The sequence below is a fragment of the Oncorhynchus mykiss genome, chromosome 7 (genome assembly GCF_057628025.1).
Source record: "Oncorhynchus mykiss isolate SJ-2025 chromosome 7, ASM5762802v1, whole genome shotgun sequence".
In the NCBI taxonomy this organism is placed as follows: domain Eukaryota; kingdom Metazoa; phylum Chordata; class Actinopteri; order Salmoniformes; family Salmonidae; genus Oncorhynchus; species Oncorhynchus mykiss.
In genome coordinates this window covers 33,202,677-33,223,902 of record NC_143028.1, presented here as the reverse complement: position 1 = coordinate 33,223,902, position 21,226 = coordinate 33,202,677, and the positions used below count along the sequence as shown (strand labels likewise).

The window sequence follows — 21,226 nt, the reverse complement described above, 5'->3', positions numbered from 1 at the left end:
CATTACATTTATTTATCTGTTTTATGTCTCGAATATTACTTTTTTTGTTGGCTCGCAAAGCCTTTATACACAAAAACAAACGTTATGTTTCACACATTATACCCATCAGACTAGCTATATCAAAAACAAAAATGGATAACAAAGGCAAGCGCAATACAAACTTCAGCAAGCGAGAGCTTGAAGTGACGGTGGAGGAAATAGCAGCCAGGAAAAGGTTGCTGTTGGGGAGACTTGATAACTGCGGGGTCACTGCAGAGACCAAAAAAGAGAGGATGGGCGAGATTGCCCGAGTTGGTCTCTGGCGTCAGGGGTATGGCAAAGGACAGTGACACCGTAAAATCAAGTCGGATGCTAAGAAGGGAGCTGAGAGAAGAAGAGAGTTGAAGAAGACTGGAGTTAATAGTGAGGCTATATACAGGGGGTACCGGTATAGAGTCAATGTGCGGGGGCACCGATTAGTTGAGGTAATATGTATATGAGATATTAAAGTGACTATGCATAGATAATAAATGGAGAGTAGCAGCAGCGTAAAAGAGGGAGGGCAATGCAAATAGTCTGGGTAGCCAAAGGCTTCTCAACAGCTTCTACCCCCAAAGCCATTACTCCTGAACAGCTATTAAAAGGGCTACCCAGGCCCCTCTTTTACGCTGCTGCTACTCTCTGTTTATTATCTATGCATAGTCACTTTAATAACTCTATTTACGTGTACATATTCCCTCAATTACCTCGACTAACCGGTGCCCCCGCAGATTGTACCGGTACCCCCTGTATATAGCCTCGCTATTGTTATTTTACTGCTGCTGTTTAATTAATTGTTACTTTATTTCCATTATTTTACAAAACACATTTTTTCTTAAAAGCATTGTTGGCATTTCACTGTAAGGTGTAGTACTACACCTGTAGTATTCGGCATATGTGACAAATAAAATTTGATTTCAGAACCTCCCAAACCATCCGCCATTTGTCATCGGACAGTTTTGTGGAAACAGCTAACCATGGCCACATGACTATCTAGAAGACTTTGTTGCTGACGTCTTGCAATTGGATATGGGATTCCTGTTCCAAGGCGAGATGTTCCTTTCACACAATGTCCACAACCTTGGACACGACACATCCATTGTCTCTTGCCCAATCTATTGTCTCTCAGCCTGAAGATGAAATGTGGTTTTTGTTGTTGTGCATTTACCCCCTTTTTCTCCCCAATTGGTTAGTTTTTTCCCCCATCGCTGCAACCCCCGTACGAACTCAGGTGAGGCGAAGTTTGAGAGTAATGTGTCCCCCGAAACACGACACTGCCAAGCCGTACTGCTTTTTGACACACTGCTCGCTTAACCCGGAAGCCAGCTGCACCGATGTGTCAGGAGGAAACACTGTACAACTGGCATCCGAAGTCAGCTTGCCCACCACAAGGAGTCACTATAGCACGATGGGACAAGGAAATCGCAGCCGGTCAAACCCTCCCTTAACCCGAACAACGCTTGGCCAAATTGTGCGCCGCTTCATCGGTCTCCCGGGTCGCGGCCAGCTGTGACATAGCCTGGGATCGAACCCGGGGTTGTAGTGACGCCTCAAGCACTGTGATGCAGTGTCTTTGACCGCTGCACCACTCCGGAAGAGCCTGAAGATGATATTGACAACCATTAGGGAAATTTGTGGATGTGTAGGGGTTCACGCTGTTACAACATGGTAGGTATGGGACCAGAACAGAAGAGAAGTTTAGGTTAAATGGTTTCTAGATCTATGCACGGCTAGGTATGTGCGAGGGAGCGCAACACCACATACCTTCAGAAACAGGCCCGGATGACCAACGGTTGGAGTCATGATGATGGTCGCTTCTTGAAGGAACGAAAATAATTGCAAGAGAAACACACATGAATACATATAGAAAAAATACTTATTGGAAGCAAGCCTATATCCTGCCAGAGATTGAATGATTTTAGTTTAATGGAAACAGTTATACAGTACAGTGTATGATAGAGAACACAGTGAAAATCTAATTTATTTGTATTATTTCAATACATTTATTGGAATTATATGACTGGATAATTTGATGTGGTGGCTGCATGCATTCTATACTGGATCCGTTTGTAATTTAAGCCTATTTCGTAAAAATTGCTTTATTAATCCTAGTCCAGATCTCCCCATTTTTTTTATAAAATTTCTTCCTCCATCAAATCCACTCATGTATGCCGTTACCCTAATCCCTTTATATATTATAGAGAACATCATATTTGATGTCTGAATGTAGCCTACTTGTTTATTGATTAGTTAGCTGAAAATAAATATATATTTTAGTCATTTTAAGATTTGCATAATTTTTTAAAAAGTGTACGAGTAAAATGTGGTGGATGTCAAATATGGTCTCTCGCTTGAGAATCCCGTTTTGAGAACTCACTGACTTCAAGTGTCAAGCATTGTTATAAGATGCAATGTGGATGGATGATTCAGTGATTTCATTTCTCATTGTCAACTAATTTCTTCGGATTTCTCATCTTCTACACAGTTCAGTTGAGGTGGCCACTTGGTTTATAATTTGCCAAATTGACTCCTGCACTTTTGTTCATTTATTTAAGCCTATGGGTTTTATACAGATTTTCGGATAAAAATATATTGCCAACCATGACCCGATAAGGTTTGGGTATGCGATGCTTATAATGTGTGAAACGTAGACGAGGAATGATTATGCATTGAGAGAAGGCAGCCATTCAATCAAGTTGCATTTTAGGTGTTCTCTGCCGGTTGTTAGTTATTTTTGCATTGACTGGCATTGTCATATTCATATGTGTAAACATACGGAATTGTAATTGGATGCATTTTACCGCCATATCATACTGTGCTATGATTGGTTAAGACCACCCAAATGGTTAGGTCATGGTCAGTTTTGATCCTGGTTGGCGATACGTGAACATGCCAGTTATAGCTACCTAATAAAGAGCTACGTTAAGAAATATCCTGTAGTACTGCATTTTATTATTTTGTGCAAAACAAGACGGGCATGTAAACCAAAACTACCCAAGCGATGGTCGATAGTTCCAGAACCTTGGTTTCTAGGGATGCTGTCCATGGTTCTGAAAACAGCGCACGTCTGGTCTGTGCATAGAATGTCAGATCAAAACATTGTATTGGGCCGCTGTCCATGGATCTGAAAATAGCGCTGAAACGTTGTAGCATTTGCTACAGCAGAACAGAAACAACAAGAATTATTTACCCTGGATGGTCCAGCATCAACAGTTATTTATTTACGATACTGAATTGCACATTTCACGGGGCAGAAGTTGTTCCCCTAGGTTCTCATACATGCAGCCACAACGATTATCTCTGTCTCTTTCCATTGTGTTTTTGTGGTTCTTGGTTTCTTCATTTTTGTATTTTATCACGAATGAGTCTGTCTTCAGTTTGCGATTTCCTTCATTGCCTCTTCGGCCAAAGTGCAACTGCAAATCACACAAAACCTTATTCAGGTGGCGTTGAAACTCCGGAGAATATTACCCATCTCCTGTTTTGCAACAGTTGCCAGATCGATGTTCATCCCCTTTTGTGACAGCCATTCCAGAACGCACTTCACTGCCCAGTTGGTTTGTCTTGATGTAGCTAGCTTCTTAATTTCTCTAATTTTCTATGTCGTCTATAGCAGCGCTAACGTTACGGATCTCTGTATGTCTAATGTTAAAGCTAATGTTTTTCTCATTTTCAAAAGCTGCATTCACCCAATTGTGTGTGGTTATCCTTAGATTTATTCTTCAGACTTGCCTAAAGGGAATTGTTGATATGTTGTCAATTTTGTCTTGTCGATAACATTTACTCTGGATAAATCCGGTTCTGGAGTGTCTTAACAACATTACACCAACATATTTAGATTGAAAGTGTCAAGATTTTTTTTTTTTTTTTGCGTGATAGGCAAATATACTTAATGAGATCGCCACATTTGCATATTTTAATCAGACATTTCAGAAAAATCATAATACAAAAATGTATTATTGTGTCTACATTAAACTGGTGAAAGTGGATTGTGATATGATTACGGGGGGGGGGGGGGGGGGATGACCCTATTATGTGGTGTGATACCTGGCCTTAAAAAAATATTTGTCTTCCTCTTATGAAGTTAAATTACAAATGTTTCCTAAACCGTATCGCAAGCGAGGCGTATTTGTGTTTAGGCAAAAAGGGACCTTGAATGACGACTGTAAACGCAGGTAATTGAATTTTAGTAATGATTATACAACATTGAGTTAATATTTTTATTTAAACTTTATTTGACTAGTAGACAAGTCAGTTATAAGAACTATTTATTATTTACAATGACGGCCTTCACCGGCCATACCCGGACGACGCTGGGCAAATTGTGCGCCACTCTATGGGACTCCCAATCACGGCCGGTTGTGATACAGCCTGGGGTAAAATGGTTTTAAAAAAATCTAGCTCTTGTAAAAATAAAAATAAACTCGCAGCATAAGGAGTTGACTGTATCGTGTACTTATACACTGGCATTTCGTTTAGCTAAATCTTGAATGTATTCCATTGATAACAATAATACTCATAGGCTATGAGCTGAATATATTTTGGCCCCATTAGATTTAGGGCCTCGCGTTTTCCTATTATTACGGTAACAGCGGGCATTCCTTGTCACGTGATCAACGAGAGCATCTTTTTTGGTCCATTTTGGATGATAGCTGAGTCCTTGTAGCTAACCACGACCCGAAAATGACAAAACTGCAGTTTTTAAACGTATTTTTGACCGAGCGGCTTATGCTCGCTGCCCAGGAGATCTACAAATCTGTCGAAGACACGATTTTGGAATACCAAGAGGAGATTGCGCTCAGGGAGAGGGAGAACGACCATCTGAGACGCAGACTCCGAGACGCTGGGATTGAAATATGGCCAGGTTAGTAGCTAGCGTAGGCTATTATGCTAACGTTAAAGTTAGCGCCGAAGCCGCACGCTAAAGCATATTGGTTGCGAAACTGTTGTAACGATACATGCATTACCAAGCAACTAAAAGGCAATCATTAAAAAAATATATGTTTGACACCCTTGTATTAATGTTGCGAGAACTAACTAACGTTAGCTAGTTGTTTTTCAGAAAGCTAAAAATGGTAGCTACGCTAACGTAGCTCCTTCACGTAACTAGCTAACTAGCCACCTTTGTTCGTTAGCCAGCTAACTAGCTAGCCAACAAGTTATCTAGCTAGCTGCAGAGATTCAGGCTCATTTGACTCAGCTGTTTTGTTTATCATTTCTAAAATCTAGTTCCTTTGATACGTAAATGTAATTGATAGTGTTTTTCGTCGGTCGTAAATCATGACTGCCAAGTCCCTCCCTCTCTTCCATCCAGACCGTCAGTCTATGGCACTATTGGAGGAGGAGGATGGCGAGCATCCTCGCCGGGAGTGGAGCCCCAGCATGGGCCATGAGGAGCGAGTCCCCATCCTGATCAAGGAGAAACGGGAGCTCAGGTCCAGCCAGGGGGACGAGCAACTCCGGGGCCACGGCTCCTGCAGCACCCCAGAGTCCATCTTCACTCCTCCCCGCGTCACCAACGAATACCCCCAGGACCCTCCCCACTCCTCTAACCTGCCCCAGAACCCATCGGTGGAGAACAGAGAGCGGGACCCTGGTCCCAGAAGCTCATCCAGACACGTCAAGTCAGAAGTGACCCACAGAGGCTCCTCATCATCTTCGTCCAACAGCGTCCCGCAGCCCCTCGCCACAGTCAACCCCAACTGCTCCAACGAGAACAACATTGACATCATTGGAGTGGAGAACGGAGGACAGATGTTGGTGTCTGGGTCTAAAGGACGAGCTGGTGGGAGCAGAGGTCAGGCCTCCCATTTAGGTGACCAGGGCAGTAACGCGGCCGCAGAGTGTGGAAAATCCCCCCTCCAGGTGCACGTGTCATCGTTCTGCTGCAAGGTGTGTGGGGAGGCATTCAGCCACGTTGGACACCTACATGTCCATGTCCAGGTGCACACCCGGGAGAAGCCGTACCGCTGCGGGGTGTGTGGGAAGTGTTGCAGCTCCTCCGGCAGGCTCCAGGAGCACGCCAGGAGTCACACTGGAGAGAAGCCGTTCCGCTGCCAGATCTGTGGGAAGGGTTTCACCCAGATGGCCCATTTGAAGGTCCACATGCGGATCCACACGGGAGAGAAACCATACAGCTGCCCAGTGTGTGGAAAGTGCTTCAGCCGCTCCGACAAAATCAAACGTCATCTCCAGACCCACAGCCGTGAGGGCACTTACTTCTCAGGGCAGTAAGATGAGGGAGACCACCGGTGGTTGTGGGTGGTAATGAGCGACTGAGTCTGTATGAATGAATGAATGAATGAATGAATTACTGATTATGGGACATTTTTTAAAAGCTAAAATTGCTGCCATTAAGACGGCTTGTTATTTTTCTCTTTCTCTCAAAGAGCTAGGGATTCTGTGACTTTCTTAGAATGTTTTATCTCCTAGTTAAACACTTCTCTCCATGCCATAGTTTCTCTCTCATGCAGTAGATTTGTATAGTCGATTTAGTATGTGTCCATTTACTTTTTGTACTTGTCACTGAATGGGATAATAGGGAATCTTTAAACACCAAATTGAACGACTTAGTAGCTAGTCTTTCTGAATGATTTAGTCTTTACTTTTAGTAATGAAATTGGTAGCATGATGATAATGAAGTCTTCCACTATGCGCCTTGAAACGGAGATGCGTTCAGGCTTGCAACAATAAGCAGCATTCCAAAACGTGGTGGTCTTGCCCCAGACGATTTGCACAGGGCCAATTTACGCATTTCTAAAATACATTTTATTTTATTTTTTCTCTTCATTAATTTTTAAAAAGTATATCACAGCTTCTTCTAAAACCCACAAATCTTATTTCCTCAGTCAGCTGGCTGAAGTACATAAGATGTTTTTATTTGTAATTCTAATTAACAATGGCTAACCGTATGGGCATTGACTATAAACTGTTGTCCATTCCTTGAGTTTACAAATATGGATATAAGTACACATGTTCACCATTTGTTAGTTAGGGTTGGGTAGGTTAGGCAATAGCCCTGCCTGCTCGATTCAAGGTTTCTGTACAGTCACCTAAAGCCTCCCTGATACAACTGATGCTAAAGGACCATTTGCCTCTCTCGTCATCATTGCAGAACTGTGTACTGCCACCTGAATTTCAGTCAACTAACTTATCTTACAATTAAAAACATACTTATCAGTGAGGATTCAATGCAAAGACTGCTATTTTGCAAGATATGTTGCCTTGATAAGGATTGTTTGCTAATTCTGTATATGACCACTATCTATCCCCCACCTCTGATGCATATAGTGTGTCCTCTCTATGACCCGCACTACAGAATTTGACCAACACGGTGCAGAGACCAACAGATTCCCCAGCTGAGCCATACAGTATTACCCTGTATCTGAGCTGCTTGTTCCTGATTGTTGGCCCTGAGCTCAGCACTGCACATACTGTATATTCACTATAGTAAAGATCTGTTCTTGATGGCCAGTTTAAGTGTAACATACGTTTTGTTACAGATAGATCAAGCCTACTCCTGGAATCAAAAGCACTTTAGTTTATATTGCAAGTGCTTGTAATCTAGGGGTAGACTTAATGCAAGTCTCTACCTTTTTAGAAGTTTTTATCAGAACTTGAGCAGTGCCTAGCTGAGAACGAGGCTCATGAACAAGCAGTAGGCCTATGGCCCGGACCAGAAACAAACCATTGCCCAATCCCCTAGGCAAGTGTCTTGGGCAATAGGTGCTTGGGGTTGTTACTAGTAGACAGGGTCTTTATCTCCTCTCAGGACTGAGGCTACTACAGTAGGCCCTCTAATTTAACCAGCATTCCTCCCCTTCTCTCCCACACAGTTTATTCTGGGACACCGCTGCTCCCACACACACACACACACAACTGTACAGTGTTGTATCATTATGTAATAAATGTAATTTTTTAAATAAAGTAGTCTGAGTACCTTGTCTAAATTGTCAGGTTCCTTCCACACAAGGCATAGCTGAGCTTTAGATTGAATAATGCTAGAGTGCATTATCTGACAGCGGATCAAATGAAAGTTTAAACACATTAACTATCCTTAACCTAGAAGTACAGTAACAAACTTAACTTTTATATCTTATGTTTAACTCTGCATTGTTGGAAGAGGACCTGTAAGTAAAAGTTACTGTTAATCTACACCTGTTGTCTACGAAGCATGTGACAAATAACATTTGATTTCGATAGCCACTGCAGAAAAGCTCAATCCCCAATCAAGATGGTGCTACCCATGCCTATCCAATCCTTTCCGATATACAAAAGTGGTTAGGGTTTGATTTGGGATTCAGGGTTTAGGTACCACATACATCTATTCCAGAATGTATCTATACAGCCTCAGTGGTGTCAAAACCTAGCGGAAAAACAAGGAAGTGGGTCCAATTGTTTTTCTAGCATACATTTTTCACATAGGGGATTTTGGAAATACTCCAAAGGCTGTGTTTTGTGTAGGCGTACGTACCCAGGCGTGATGTTTAGATAACCATGTAAATCTCTCTCAGGTGACTTATCAATATAGTTGCCTCTTTACTCTGATTCGAAAATGCTAATTAGTGTCGAAGCAGACATCATGCAAAACTACAAATCCCCGCAAGCTCCTGCATGTCATCTCTAGCTGACGTCTTGGCTAACAGGTATTGTGTCAATTTAAAACTTGCACAAAACAGTAAACAGAATTGTCCATTTCAAAGAAATGTAGCCAATTTATGAATTACTACATTTAGCTAATCTAGATAGTCTTACCTTTGCCTCGATTCGCCAGTCTTGCCCAGATCGTGGCATTTATAGTTATTTAATGATAGCCACATTAGGAGAATGTATTTCATTTTTGGGGGTAAATACAGGCGAATGTATTGACAAGTCTCCTTTTCCTAGAAATTTACAAGGCTATCAAAACGTAATGCCAGGGTAAGCCTAACTGAAACACGGACGTTATTTGAAGTGTTTCTAAAATCCCCTATGGAAAAACGATTGGAACCATTTCCCTGTTAGATCACTAGGTTTTATGGGTATTATGACAAACTTTTGTACTCTAATAATCTATTGTATTCCATGTGCTAATTAATTTGTCTCTGATGGTACAATTATTTCAACTGCCCAGGTTCTCAAGTACTTACGGTAACTAACAGCGGGCCAATTTCTGATTGCGTCACATTCTCAAGGCGTTTTGTTGTGTCGAAGATTATCTATTATATAGACAAGATGGTCTACAGACCGCTTTAACAATGGAAATACATGGAAACATTCTAGATCTAGCCCATGATTTAATGTAGAAAATATCACAGGAGGTTGGTGGCCCCTTATTTGGGGAGCACGGGCTGGTGGTAACAGCTGGAGCGGCATACGTGGAATGGCATTGTAATGAAACGGGCCCAGGGAGCAGGTCTGGAACCCTCAACCTCCTAGCCCGAAGTCCAACGCGCTATCGACTGTGCCCCAAAAGCATGCTCAAGTGGCAGTGGCGATATCTACACTTTTTTAACCCAGGTTCGTTTCAATTTGTTCCATTCCAGCCATTATTATGAGCCGCCATCCCCTCAGCAGCCTCCACTGATTTCAATAAACAACCAGAAGTAATGACGCTAGCAATAGCCTAAACCACACGTGTCAAACTAATTCCACGGATGGTCGAGTTTCTAAAGAATTCCCCTCACCTGGCTATCTAGGTTTTATTTGAAAGGAAAAAACAAAAAACCTACGGACCCTCGGCCGTCCGCTTCAAGCCAAGCATCCTCCATGTCCACTCTTTTCTCTCTCCCCACTCGTGAAATTTCAGTCGCATCTCACCCCTGCACTTATTTGTCCATCAAACATGTAGACAACTCGTTTAGCCACGCTAATTGGTGGAGTAATTTAATTAGCTAAAATGTAAAACTGTTGATTTCACGGGTACAAAATGAAGGAAAAGTTAGAACCGTTACTTTTGGGGTGTTAAACCGGTTCAGAACTTCATGCTGGTTGGACCACTGGGACAGGACGAAATATATAGGGGTTCTGCTCAGAGAAGAACTATAGGAAACCGTTAACAACCCGAAGATTATGAAACGTCCATTAGATCAAATAACGCTCACCTATCAAAATAGCAATTCACTTTTATCTTGACCAAATTCGACACTCTCGTTGCCCCTCATAACAAATCAAAAAAATAATACTCACTTGACACTTTGTGTGCTTAACGCTAGAAATCTAGGCGGAGTCGAACCTCCCGCTTCGCCTCTTTCCTCTCCGCTTGTGTTTAGCGGGTAAATGTGCCCTGGCTACCATCGACCCTCAAAATGACGAAATTACAATTTCTAAATGTATTTTTGACAGAAAAGTTGATGTTAGCTGCCCAAGATATATATAAGCAAGTGGAAGAGACCATATTAGAATACCAGGAGGAAATATTCCAGGGAAAGCGAGAGAATGACAAACTGAGACGCAAGCTTCACGATAATGGGATTCCATGGCCAGGTTAGTAGCTAGCTTGCTCTAAGAAAAATAACCCCGGGGTTTTATAAGGCGATCATTTGTGAAAAACTGGGCCAAGGTGTTCAGAGCATGCTATAGATACCCGATTAGCACAGATGGTCGCCTCTGTCTAATTATTTTTTTGTTTAACGCTGTAAACATGAAAATATGGCATTGTGGGAATCCTAACCTTATAAAGGTGTGTAGTAATTTAACCTTTTCGTTTTTTGACTTCTTTATCGCTGATATGAAAGATAAGGGCCTTACGGTAACAAAACCGTACTACACCACGCATCACTTAACGTTCAGACCGAGTCGGGGCTCTTATTAAAACATAAGATACTTTCGTGAATAGACGCTATAGTTAGTATCTATGAATAGGCTAGTAGATAGCTAACGTTTGCTGACTAGCAAGCGGTGCTAGCGAGGATAATATGCACACATTATGTAATTTGTTATTTTATCTGAAATACGCCGTTATGCTTCAGCTAACCAACAATGAACGTGCCATATGCCAGTGGCTATCTTGGCAGATTAGCTAGATAATTTAACTCTTTGCAGAGACTGCTAGCATTCATGCCTAGCAAATCCCATAGTTGTCAATACATTCTGTGTATTCTGTTTCTCGCTAGCTGTGAGTGGGTTAACGCAAACTCAGACCTGGGTGGTAGCAGGTCGTGATGCTCAAGTAAAGGTGCCTAGCTAACAACACCACGTTTTCCCTTCTTGACTTTCAGACCGAGACCCCTTTTCTCCTGTAGAATCTGAGGAGGAGGAGGGAGCCATTGGGCATAAGCAGGAACCAGACCTCGGACAGACTTTGGAGAAACAGGAGGGAAGGGCCAGAAGGGAGGAAAAGCTGTTTAGGGGACTGGCCCCGCTGTCTAGATTTGCTCCTTCTGATGGAAATGACTATGATCAGAACCCACCTCAACCCACCTCACATCAGTTCCAAATACAAACTCACACTGGGAAGACTATAGAGGGAGGCTTTCTATCAAGCTCAACAACCTCCAATCCAATCAAAACAGAGACTGATAGATTGGGTGTCTGTTCATTGGATGATACATCAAGTGATCCAAATACTTTCTCTTCAGGGAACCTCGACCTTTCGGCAGCACAGAGTGAGAACAGTGTAAGTATGATGGGGGTGGAAGGTGGTGACGAACTACTGTCAGGATTTGAGGCTCTACAGATACCGCTACACACTGAAAATTCAAATTCCCTTCAAATCCACCACGACACGTCATTGTGTTGCAAGGTGTGTGGGAAACCCTGTAGACACATGGGCCATTTAAATGCACATGTGCGAATGCACACGAAGGAGAAGCCATTTCTCTGTGGCTTGTGTGGTAAGTCCTTTAGCTCGTCTGGGAGGTTGAAAGGCCACCAGAGGATTCACACAGGGGAGAAGCCCTACCAGTGTAATATCTGTAGGAAACGTTTCAATCAGACGGCGCACCTGAAGGTACACCTGAGAGTCCACACAGGGGAGAAACCATTTAGTTGTCCCGTCTGTGGGAAAAGCTTCAGTCAATCCAACAAGGTGAAAAGACACCTTGTGACACATTCTAGAGATGGTTCGTTCCTACCAGGCCTATAACGGAGATGTTTGTTCAATGATGTTTGTTTAAGGAGATGTTTGTTCAAATCCGTTCTGGTGTAGGAAATATTTAGGCTACTGGTTTATAATGAGGATTTTAACATGTGTCTTCCCAACCATACAGTGCTTTTGAAAAGTATTCAGACCCCTTCACTTTTTTCACATTTTGTTATGTTACAGCCTTGTTCTAAAATGGATTAAATACATTTTCCTCATCAACCTACACACAATACCCCATAATGACAAAGCGAAACAGGTTTTTAGAAAAATAATTAACTGAAATACCTTATTTACATAAGTACTCAGACCCTTGCTATGATTCGAAATTGAGCTCCGGTGCATCCTGTTTCCATTGATCATCCTTGAGATGTTTCTACAATTTGATTGTAAATTCAATTGATTGGACATGATTTGGAAAGGCACACATCTGTTTTATATAAGGTCCCACAGTTGACAGTGCATGTCAGAGCAAAAACCAAGCTATGAGGTCGAAGGAATTGTCCGTAGATCTCAGAGACAGGATTGTGTCGACTCACAGATCTGGGGAAGGGTACCAAAAAATGTCTGCAGCATTGAAGCTCCCCAAGAACACAATGGCCTCCATCATTCTTAAATGGAAAAAGTTTGGATCCACGAATACTCTTCCTAGAGCTGGCCGCCCGGCCAAACTGAGCAATCGAAGGAGAAGGGCCTTGGTCAGGGAGGTGACCAAGAACCCGATGGTCACTGACAGAGCTCCAGAGCTACTCTGTGGAGATGGGAGAACCTTCCAGAAGGACAACCATCTCTGCAGAACTCCACCAATCAGGCCTTTATGGTAGAGTGGCCAGACAGAAGCCACTCCTCAGTAAAAGGCACATGACAGCCCGCTTGGAGTTTTCCAAAAGGTGTCTAAAGGACACTCAGACTATGAGAAACAAGATTCTCTGGTCTGATGAAACCAAGATTGAATTCTTTGGCCTGGATGGCAAGCGTCACATCTGGAGGAAAACTGGCACAATCTCTACGGTGAAGCATGGTGATGGCAGTGTCATGCTGTGGGGATGTTTTTCAGTGGCAGGGACTGGGAGACTAGTCAGGATCAAGGGAAAGATGAACGGTGCAAAGTACAGAGAGATCCTTGATGAAAACCTTCTCCATAGCGCTCAGGACCTCAGACTGGTGCAGAGGTTCACCTTCCAACAGGACAACGACTAACACAGCCAAGACAACGCAGGAGTGGCTCCAGGACAAGTCTCTGAATGTCCTTGACCTAGCCAGAGCCCGGACTTGAACCCGATCAAACATCTCTGGAGAGACCTGAAAAAGCTGTGAAGCGATGCTCCCCATCCAACTTGACAGAGCTTGAGAGGATCTACAGAGAAGAATGGGAGAAACTCCCCAAATACAGGCGTGCCAAACTTGTTGCATCATAGCCAAGAAGACTCGAGGCTGCAATCGCTGCCAAAGGTGCTTCAACAAACTACTGAGTAAATGGTCTGAAGACTTATGTAAATGTGATATTTAAGTTTTTTTATTTTGATACATTTGCAAAAATGTATAACCTGTTTTTGTTTCATCATTGAAGTATTGTGTGTAGATGAGGGGTAAAAAAAATCAATTTCAATCAAATTTAGAATAAGGCTGTAGCGTAACAAGATGTGGGAAAAGTCAAGGGGTCTGAATACTTTACGAATGCACATTGTCTATGGAATACTTTACCTCAATGGCGTTGTCTATGTAAAGAAATTGTCAAATTTATTTTTAAATTGGTAAGCCTACAAGTACAGAAATATAATTTACTGTAATACATTTTGTTAGTCAAAGGTCTCAAACATCCAAACTATTCTCTTCATTGACTGACATCTATTGGTAATGCATTTCAATGTTATTTACTTTGAATATTCTTCAAGCATTTGACTCCTTTCACACTGCATTTTGATACCTTTTGAAAAATCGAAATAATGCTATTTTGTCATTTTAGACCTTTAGGCAAGTAGCCTAGTATAGGCTAGTGACCTTCATAAACAGAAGTGCTATGTGATCTTGGTGAAAACAGTTATTGGACAGTTTGATGTGAATGGGATGTTTTTTTGTTGTGTATTTTAGTAAATAAAGGTCAGAATTGTTGAAACAAAACATCCAGATTTTTTTCGTTTTTATTTAGTTGTGTGTGTTTTTGGATGATAGTCATCCCTTAAAATGTTAAGCCTAGATGTCAAGAAGGTTTTAGAAACTGCGAAGTCGGGTAAATGATGGTAGCTGCTGATTCAATGCCAAGAAACAACGCTCCAAAGTGGGAAAGCTTCATAATCACTCAAAATCAGCTTCACAGTGGTCGGCTGACTTAATATTCCTTTAGTCGAGTTCAGTATGTAGAACGTATAGAATGTATTCTGGGAACAGACAACTATACAGGCTATGTGTGGTTTTGTGGCCAATCCACCACCTCAACTGTTCACCCCTCTTCTGAATTGTGAGGTCCCTCCCAGAAAATGTTAAACCATTCATAATAAATGTAATAATCAAGAAAGTCTTGTATACATTTTCTACCTATGTGGGTTCCAGGACTATAAGAACACTGATGACTTCTGGTGCTGTGCGGTGTGGAAGGAAAGCAAGGAGGAAGTGGAGGGTGTGGTTCCCAGTACCTGGGTGGTGGGCAGGAAGGTAATTTCGCCTCCAGCCAATGGCAGGAAGGTCCTGAAAGAAAGATACAAGCCAGTACCCAATTGGACAGCATATGACCTTATTAAGGTCAAACTATTCTCAGGTACTGAAGCATCTAACCCACCACGTACAGTGCATTCGGAAATTATTCAGACCCCTTGACTTTTTCTACATTTTGTTACATTACAGCCTTATTCTAAAATTGATTAAATTTGATTTTTTTCCTCAATTTACAGTGCCTTGCGAAAGTATTCGGCCCCCTTGAACTTTGCGACCTTTTGCCACATTTCAGGCTTCAAACATAAAGATATAAAACTGTATTATTTTGTGAAGAATCAACAACAAGTGGGACACAATCATGAAGTGGAACGACATTTATTGGATATTTCAAACTTTTTTAACAAATCAAAAACTGAAAAATTGGGCGTGCAAAATTATTCATCCCCTTTACTCTCAGTGCAGCAAACTCTCTCCAGAAGTTCAGTGAGGATCTCTGAATGATCCAATGTTGACCTAAATGACTAATGATGATAAATACAATCCACCTGTGTGTAATCAAGTCTCCGTATAAATGGACCTGCACTGTGATAGTCTCAGAGGTCCGTTAAAAGCGCAGAGAGCATCATGAAGAACAAGGAACACACCAGGCAGGTCCGATAAACTGTTGTGAAGAAGTTTAAAGCCAGATTTGGATACAAAAAGATTTCCCAAGCTTTAAACATCCCAAGGAGCACTGTGCAAGCGATAATATTGAAATGGAAGGAGTATCAGACCACTGCAAATCTACCAAACCTGGCCGTCCCTCTAAACTTTCAGCTCATACAAGGAGAAGACTGATCAGAGATGCAGCCAAGAGGCCCATGATCACTCTGGATGAACTGCAGAGATCTACAGCTGAGGTGGGAGACTCTGTCCATAGGACAACAATCAGTCGTATATTGCACAAATCTGGCCTTTATGGAAGAGTGGCAAGTAGAAAGCCATTTCTTAAAGATATCCATAAAAAGTGTTGTTTAAAGTTTGCCACAAGCCACCTGGGAGACACACCAAACATGTGGAAGAAGGTGCTCTGGTCAGATGAAACCAAAATGGAACTTTTTGGCAACAATGCAAAACGTTATGTTTGGCGTAAAAGCAACACAGCTGAACACACCATCCCCACTGTCAAACATGGTGGTGGCAGCATCATGGTTTGGGCCTGCTTTTCTTCAGCAGGGACAGGGAAGGTGGTTAAAATTGATGGGAAGATGGATGGAGCCAAATACAGGACCATTCTGGAAGAAAACCTGATGGAGTCTGCAAAAGACCTGAGACTGGGACGGAGATTTGTCTTCCAACAAGACAATGATCCAAAACATAAAGCAAAATCTACAATGGAATGGTTCAAAAATAAACATATCCAGGTGTTAGAATGGCCAAGTCAAAGTCCAGACCTGAATCCAATCGAGAATCTGTGGAAAGAACTGAAAACTGCTGTTCACAAATGCTCTCCATCCAACCTCACTGAGCTCGAGCTGTTTTGCAAGGAGGAATGGGAAAAGAATTCAGTCTCTCGATGTGCAAAACTGATAGAGACATACCCCAAGCGACTTACAGCTGTAATCGCAGCAAAAGGTGGCGCTACAAAGTATTAACTTAAGGGGGCTGAATAATTTTGCACGCCCAATTTTTCAGTTTTTGATTTGTTAAAAAAGTTTGAAATATCCAATAAATGTCGTTCCACTTCATGATTGTGTCCCACTTGTTGTTGATTCTTCACAAAAAAATACAGTTTTATATCTTTATGTTTGAAGCCTGAAATGTGGCAAAAGGTCGCAAAGTTCAAGGGGGCCGAATACTTTCGCAAGGCACTGTATAAAAATACCCAATAATGACAAGTAAAACAGGTTGTTCGAAATTTTAGCAAATGTATAAAAAACAACTGAAATATCACATTTACATAAGTATTCAGACCCTTTACGCAGTACTTTAAAGCAATTCTGGCAGTGATTACAGCCTCCAGTCTTTGGTATGACGCTACAAACTTGGAACACCTGTATTTGGGGAGTTTCTCACATTCTTCTCTGCAGATCCTCTCAAGCCCTGTCAGGTTGGATGGGGAGCGTCGCTGCATAGCTATTTTCAGGTCTCTTCAGAGATGTTCGATTGGGTTCATGTCCGGGCTCTGGCTGGGCCACTCAATGTCATTCTGAGACTTGTTCTGAAGCCACTCCTGTAGTGTCTTGGCTTTATGCTTTCGGTCATTGTCCTGTTTGAAGGTGAACCTCTGAGGTCCTGAGTGCTCTGGACCAGGTTTTCATCAAGGATCTCTCTGTACTTTGCTCTGTTCAATTCTGACTAGTCTCTCAGTCCCTGCTGCTGAAAAACATCCTCACAGCATTATGCTGCCACCAACATGCTTCACCGTATGGGATTGTGCCAGGTTTCCTCCAGAATTGATGCTTGGCATTCAGGCAAAAGGGTTCAATCTTGGTTTCATCAGACCAGGGAATCTTGTTTCACATGGTCTGAGTCTAAGCGGGCTGTCGTGCCTTTTACTGAGGAATGGCTTCTGTCTGGCCACTCTACCATAAAGGCCTGATTGGTGGAGTGTTGTAGAGATGGTTGTCCTTCTGGACGTTTCTCCCATCTCCACAGAGGTACTCTGGAGCTCTGTCAGTGACCATTGTGTTCTTGGTCACCTCTCTGACGAAGGCCCTTCTCCCCCGATTGCTCAGTTTGGCCGGTCGACCAGCTCTAGAAAGAGCCTTGGTGGTTCCAAAATTCTTCCATTTAAGAATGATTGAGGCCACTTATTGGGGACCTTCAATGCTGCAGACATTTTTGTCACCCTTCCCCAGATCTATGCCTCGACACAATCTTGTCTCGGAGCTCTACGGACAATTCCTTCGACCTCATGGCTTGGTTTTTGCTCTGACATGCATGAAAATGTAATTGTGTTGAAACCATTGGAAATATAACTGATGGGCACCACTGCACTGTATAGAGATTGAGGTGCAAGCCGTTGCTGTGCGCTCATTGGCTCTTATTTGAGCTGCTTCTCGCTCTGTTTGCTACAAATATACACTACCGTTCTAAAGTTTGGGTCACTTAGAAATGTCCTTGTTTTTTAAATAAAGGCCCTTTTTTCCCCCATGAAAATAACATCAAATTGATAAGAAATACAGTGTAGACATTGTAATGTTGTAAATTACTATTGTAGCTGGAAACGGCAGATTTGTTTATGGAATATCTACATAGGCGTACAGAGGCCCATTATCAGCAACCATCACTCCTGTGTTCCAATGCAATGTTGTGTTAGCTAGTTTATAATTTTAAAAAGCGAATTGATCATTAGAAAACCCTTTTGCAGATATGTTAGCACAGCTGAAAAATGTTTTGCTGATTTTAAAGAAGCAATAAAACTGGCCTTCTTTAGACTAGTTAAGCATCTGGAGTTTCAGCATTTGTGGGTTCGATTACAGGCTCAAAATTGCCAGAAACAAAGGACTAATGAAACTCATCAGTCTATTCTTGTTCTGATAAATGAAGGCTATTCCATGCGAGAAATTGCGAAGAAACTGAAGATCTCATACAACGCTGTGTACTACTCCCTACACAGAACAGCGCAAACTGGCTCTAACCAGAATAGAAAGAGTGGGAGGCCCCGGTGCAAGTAAATCTCACTTTTAAAAGTTAATATTCTGTTAACTCATACCCAACTAATGTTGACTCCTCTTATACTGGTATTTGTGGCCAAAGTATAAATTGGAGAAAAAAAACTTTAAAAAAACACCTCAAACAAAATTGCTTGCTGTTTCCTCATAGAGGATGTCAGTAAATGTAAGATATAAAAATATTACCTTATTTGGGGTCACTGAATAAGATACAGTTATGCTGGTCTCACATCCCTCTTTAGTTTTGTTTACGCTAAGGCTTGGTCATATACTATTGGTTAACAACCAATACTCGAAATGCTTTAAATACAGCCGGAGCTACTCTGTATGGTTTCAGAATCTCTGGAGGAGTGTGAAGGGTACAGTAGGTCCAGTGATGAGCTGACTGACAACGGAGACAACACGTGAGCCTAACACGCAGAGGAAGATGGGCGAAGGACACATTACTGGTCAGTGTGAGAAGTCCTAAACATAGACGTTGATTAATTAGGATTGTTTATGTAGAACAGTGTGTTTAACTAACATTTGATTTCCATAAACTTTTACAAAATACACTAGGCAGATACCTCAAGGAGGACCCCAGGGAGATGAAACACACAGGTGAGAGAATGTTTAGATTGTATTCGGCCACTGTTTTACGTTCACTGTACTAGCTATATGTATGAAACACAATTTTGTAGTGTTACATGAAGTGCAAGTGTATTCATACATGTATACTCATTGCCTGTGTTGAAAGTTGTGGCAGGTTCATCAAACTCCCCTCTGCTCTCCTCTTCAGAAATGTCAATCTGGAACCCTGGAGGAAAGTTCTGCAGTTCTACAAGCAGAACCTCATCTTGATCCATCGGAGGTCAGAGGGCAAGTTAGGTTACCCTATATCTACCAGTGTTATTTCCCATTGGTTTGCCACACACATGGTCTATGTCAGTTTGAGACGCTGTACACTAAATGACCAAAGGTATGTGGAACATCTCATGCTCGTCGAACATCTCATTCCAAAATCATGGGCATTAATATGGAGTGGTAACGCTCGTGCAAGCGGTTGCTCCCGACACCACTTGGGTACACTGCAGCATCCACCGAGAGGCTTTTGCTGCCAAGGGAATGCCTGGCAACTTGAAAGACGTTTTGTACACTACAGTGAAAATTGTTAACTTTGTTAAAGCAAGGCCCCTGAACTCTCGTGTATTTTCTGCACTATGCAATGATATGGGCAGCGACCATGTAACACTCGTTATCTAGGGGCAAAGTATTGACACTTTTTCTTTTTTTTTTTAATTGAGAGACCAGCTTAAAGTTTTGACTGACCATAATTTTCACTTGTCTGACCTGCTTGCATGATGACGAGTTTCTCACACAACTGGCCTATCTGGGTGATGTTTTTTCCCGCCTGAATGATCTGAATCTAGGATTACAGGGACTCTCCGCAACTATATTCAATGTGCAGGACAAAATTGAGGCTATGATTAAGAAGTTGGAGCGCTTCTCTGTCTGCATTAACAAGGACAACACACAGGTTTTTCCATCATTGTATGATTTTATTTGTGTGTAAATGAACTCCAGCTTATGGACAATGTCAAATGTGATATAGCGAAGCACCTGAGTGAGTTGGGTGCGCAATTACGCAGGTACTTTACCAATGTGGATGACAAACAACTGTATTCGTTATCCCTTTCATGCCCTGCCTGCAGTCCACTTGATATCTGAACAAGAGAGCCTCATCGAAATTGCAACAAGCGGTTCTGTGAAAATTTAATCAGAAGCCACTGCCAGATTTCTGGATAGGGCTGCACTCAGAGTTTCTTGCCTTGGCAAATCGCATTGTTAAGACACTGATGCCCTTTGAAACCACATACCTAATGTGAGAGTGGATTCTCAGCTCTCACTAGCATGAAAACTAAATACAGACACGGACTGTGTGTGGAAAATGATTTAAGACGGAGCCTCTCACCAATACAACCCAACATTGCAGAGTTATGTGCATCCTTCCAAGCACACCCTTCTCATTAACCCGTGGTGAGTTATTCACAATTTTCGATGAACAAATAAGGTTTTATATGTAAGATGGTTAAATAAAGAGCAAAATGATTGATTATTATTATGTTATTATTTGTGCCCTGGCCCTGTATGAGCTGTTTGTCACTTCCCATGAGCCGGGTTGTGACAAACTCACACTCATTCTTATGTTTAATAAATGTATCGTATAGTGTGTGTGTGGCAGGCTTACAATGATGACAAAAAACAACATTTGAGAGTGCGCTGACCCTCGTGCCAGAGGGCGTATGCAGCTGGACGGGTATGGGACTATAAAAAAACGTTTGGGAACCACTGCATTAGATGTTAGAACATAGCTTTGGGGACTTGCTTCCATTCTTTTTAATTTTACCTTTATTTAACTAGGCAAGTCAGTTAAGAACAAATTCTTATTTCAATGACGGCCTAGGAACAGTGGGTGAACTGCCTGTTCAGGGGCAGAATGACAGATTTGTACCTTGTCAGCTCGGGGATTTGAACTTGCAACCTTTCGGTAACTAGTCCAACTGTCTAACCACTTAGGCCATTCAGCCTCGAGCATTAGTGAGGTCGGGCACTGATGTTGGGCGATTAGGCTTGGCTCGCAGTCTGCGTTCCAGTTCATCCCAAAGGTGTTTGATGGAGTTGAGATCAGGGCTTTGTGCAGGCCAGTCAAGTTCTTCCATGGCAATCTCAGCAAACCATTTCTGTATGCGCCTCGCTTTGTGCCCGACAAACAGTTATTGTGCTGACGTAGCTTCCAGAGGCAGTTTGGAAATCGGTAGGTTGTGTTGCAACCGAGGACAGACAATTTTTATGCGCTTCA

General features: G+C 42.2%; 2 protein-coding genes across 3 annotated transcripts; both read left to right on the top strand.

Moving 5' to 3' along the window:
- Positions 1–4,349: 4,349 nt before the first annotated feature.
- On the top strand, positions 4,350–7,944 carry LOC110527720 (uncharacterized). Its single transcript, XM_021609177.3, has 2 exons — positions 4,350–4,882; positions 5,333–7,944. The coding sequence occupies exons 1-2, from the start codon at positions 4,702–4,704 to the stop codon at positions 6,250–6,252; spliced, it is 1,101 nt and encodes a 366-aa protein (XP_021464852.1). The 5' UTR covers positions 4,350–4,701; the 3' UTR covers positions 6,253–7,944.
- A 2,249-nt stretch (positions 7,945–10,193) lies between these two features.
- Positions 10,194–20,482, top strand: LOC110527719 (uncharacterized). Of its 2 annotated transcripts, XM_090240735.1 has the most exons (6): positions 10,194–10,482; positions 11,217–11,614; positions 14,630–14,834; positions 18,725–18,836; positions 18,946–18,987; positions 19,166–20,482. In XM_090240735.1, the coding sequence occupies exons 1-4, from the start codon at positions 10,305–10,307 to the stop codon at positions 18,793–18,795; spliced, it is 852 nt and encodes a 283-aa protein (XP_090096861.1). In that variant the 5' UTR covers positions 10,194–10,304; the 3' UTR covers positions 18,796–18,836; positions 18,946–18,987; positions 19,166–20,482. The 2 variants fall into 2 exon arrangements, with proteins under 2 accessions (XP_090096861.1, XP_021464851.2); XM_021609176.3 differs by lacking the exons at positions 14,630–14,834; positions 18,725–18,836; positions 18,946–18,987; positions 19,166–20,482 and having other exon boundaries at positions 10,195–10,482; positions 11,217–14,200.
- The last annotated feature ends 744 nt before the right edge of the window (positions 20,483–21,226 follow it).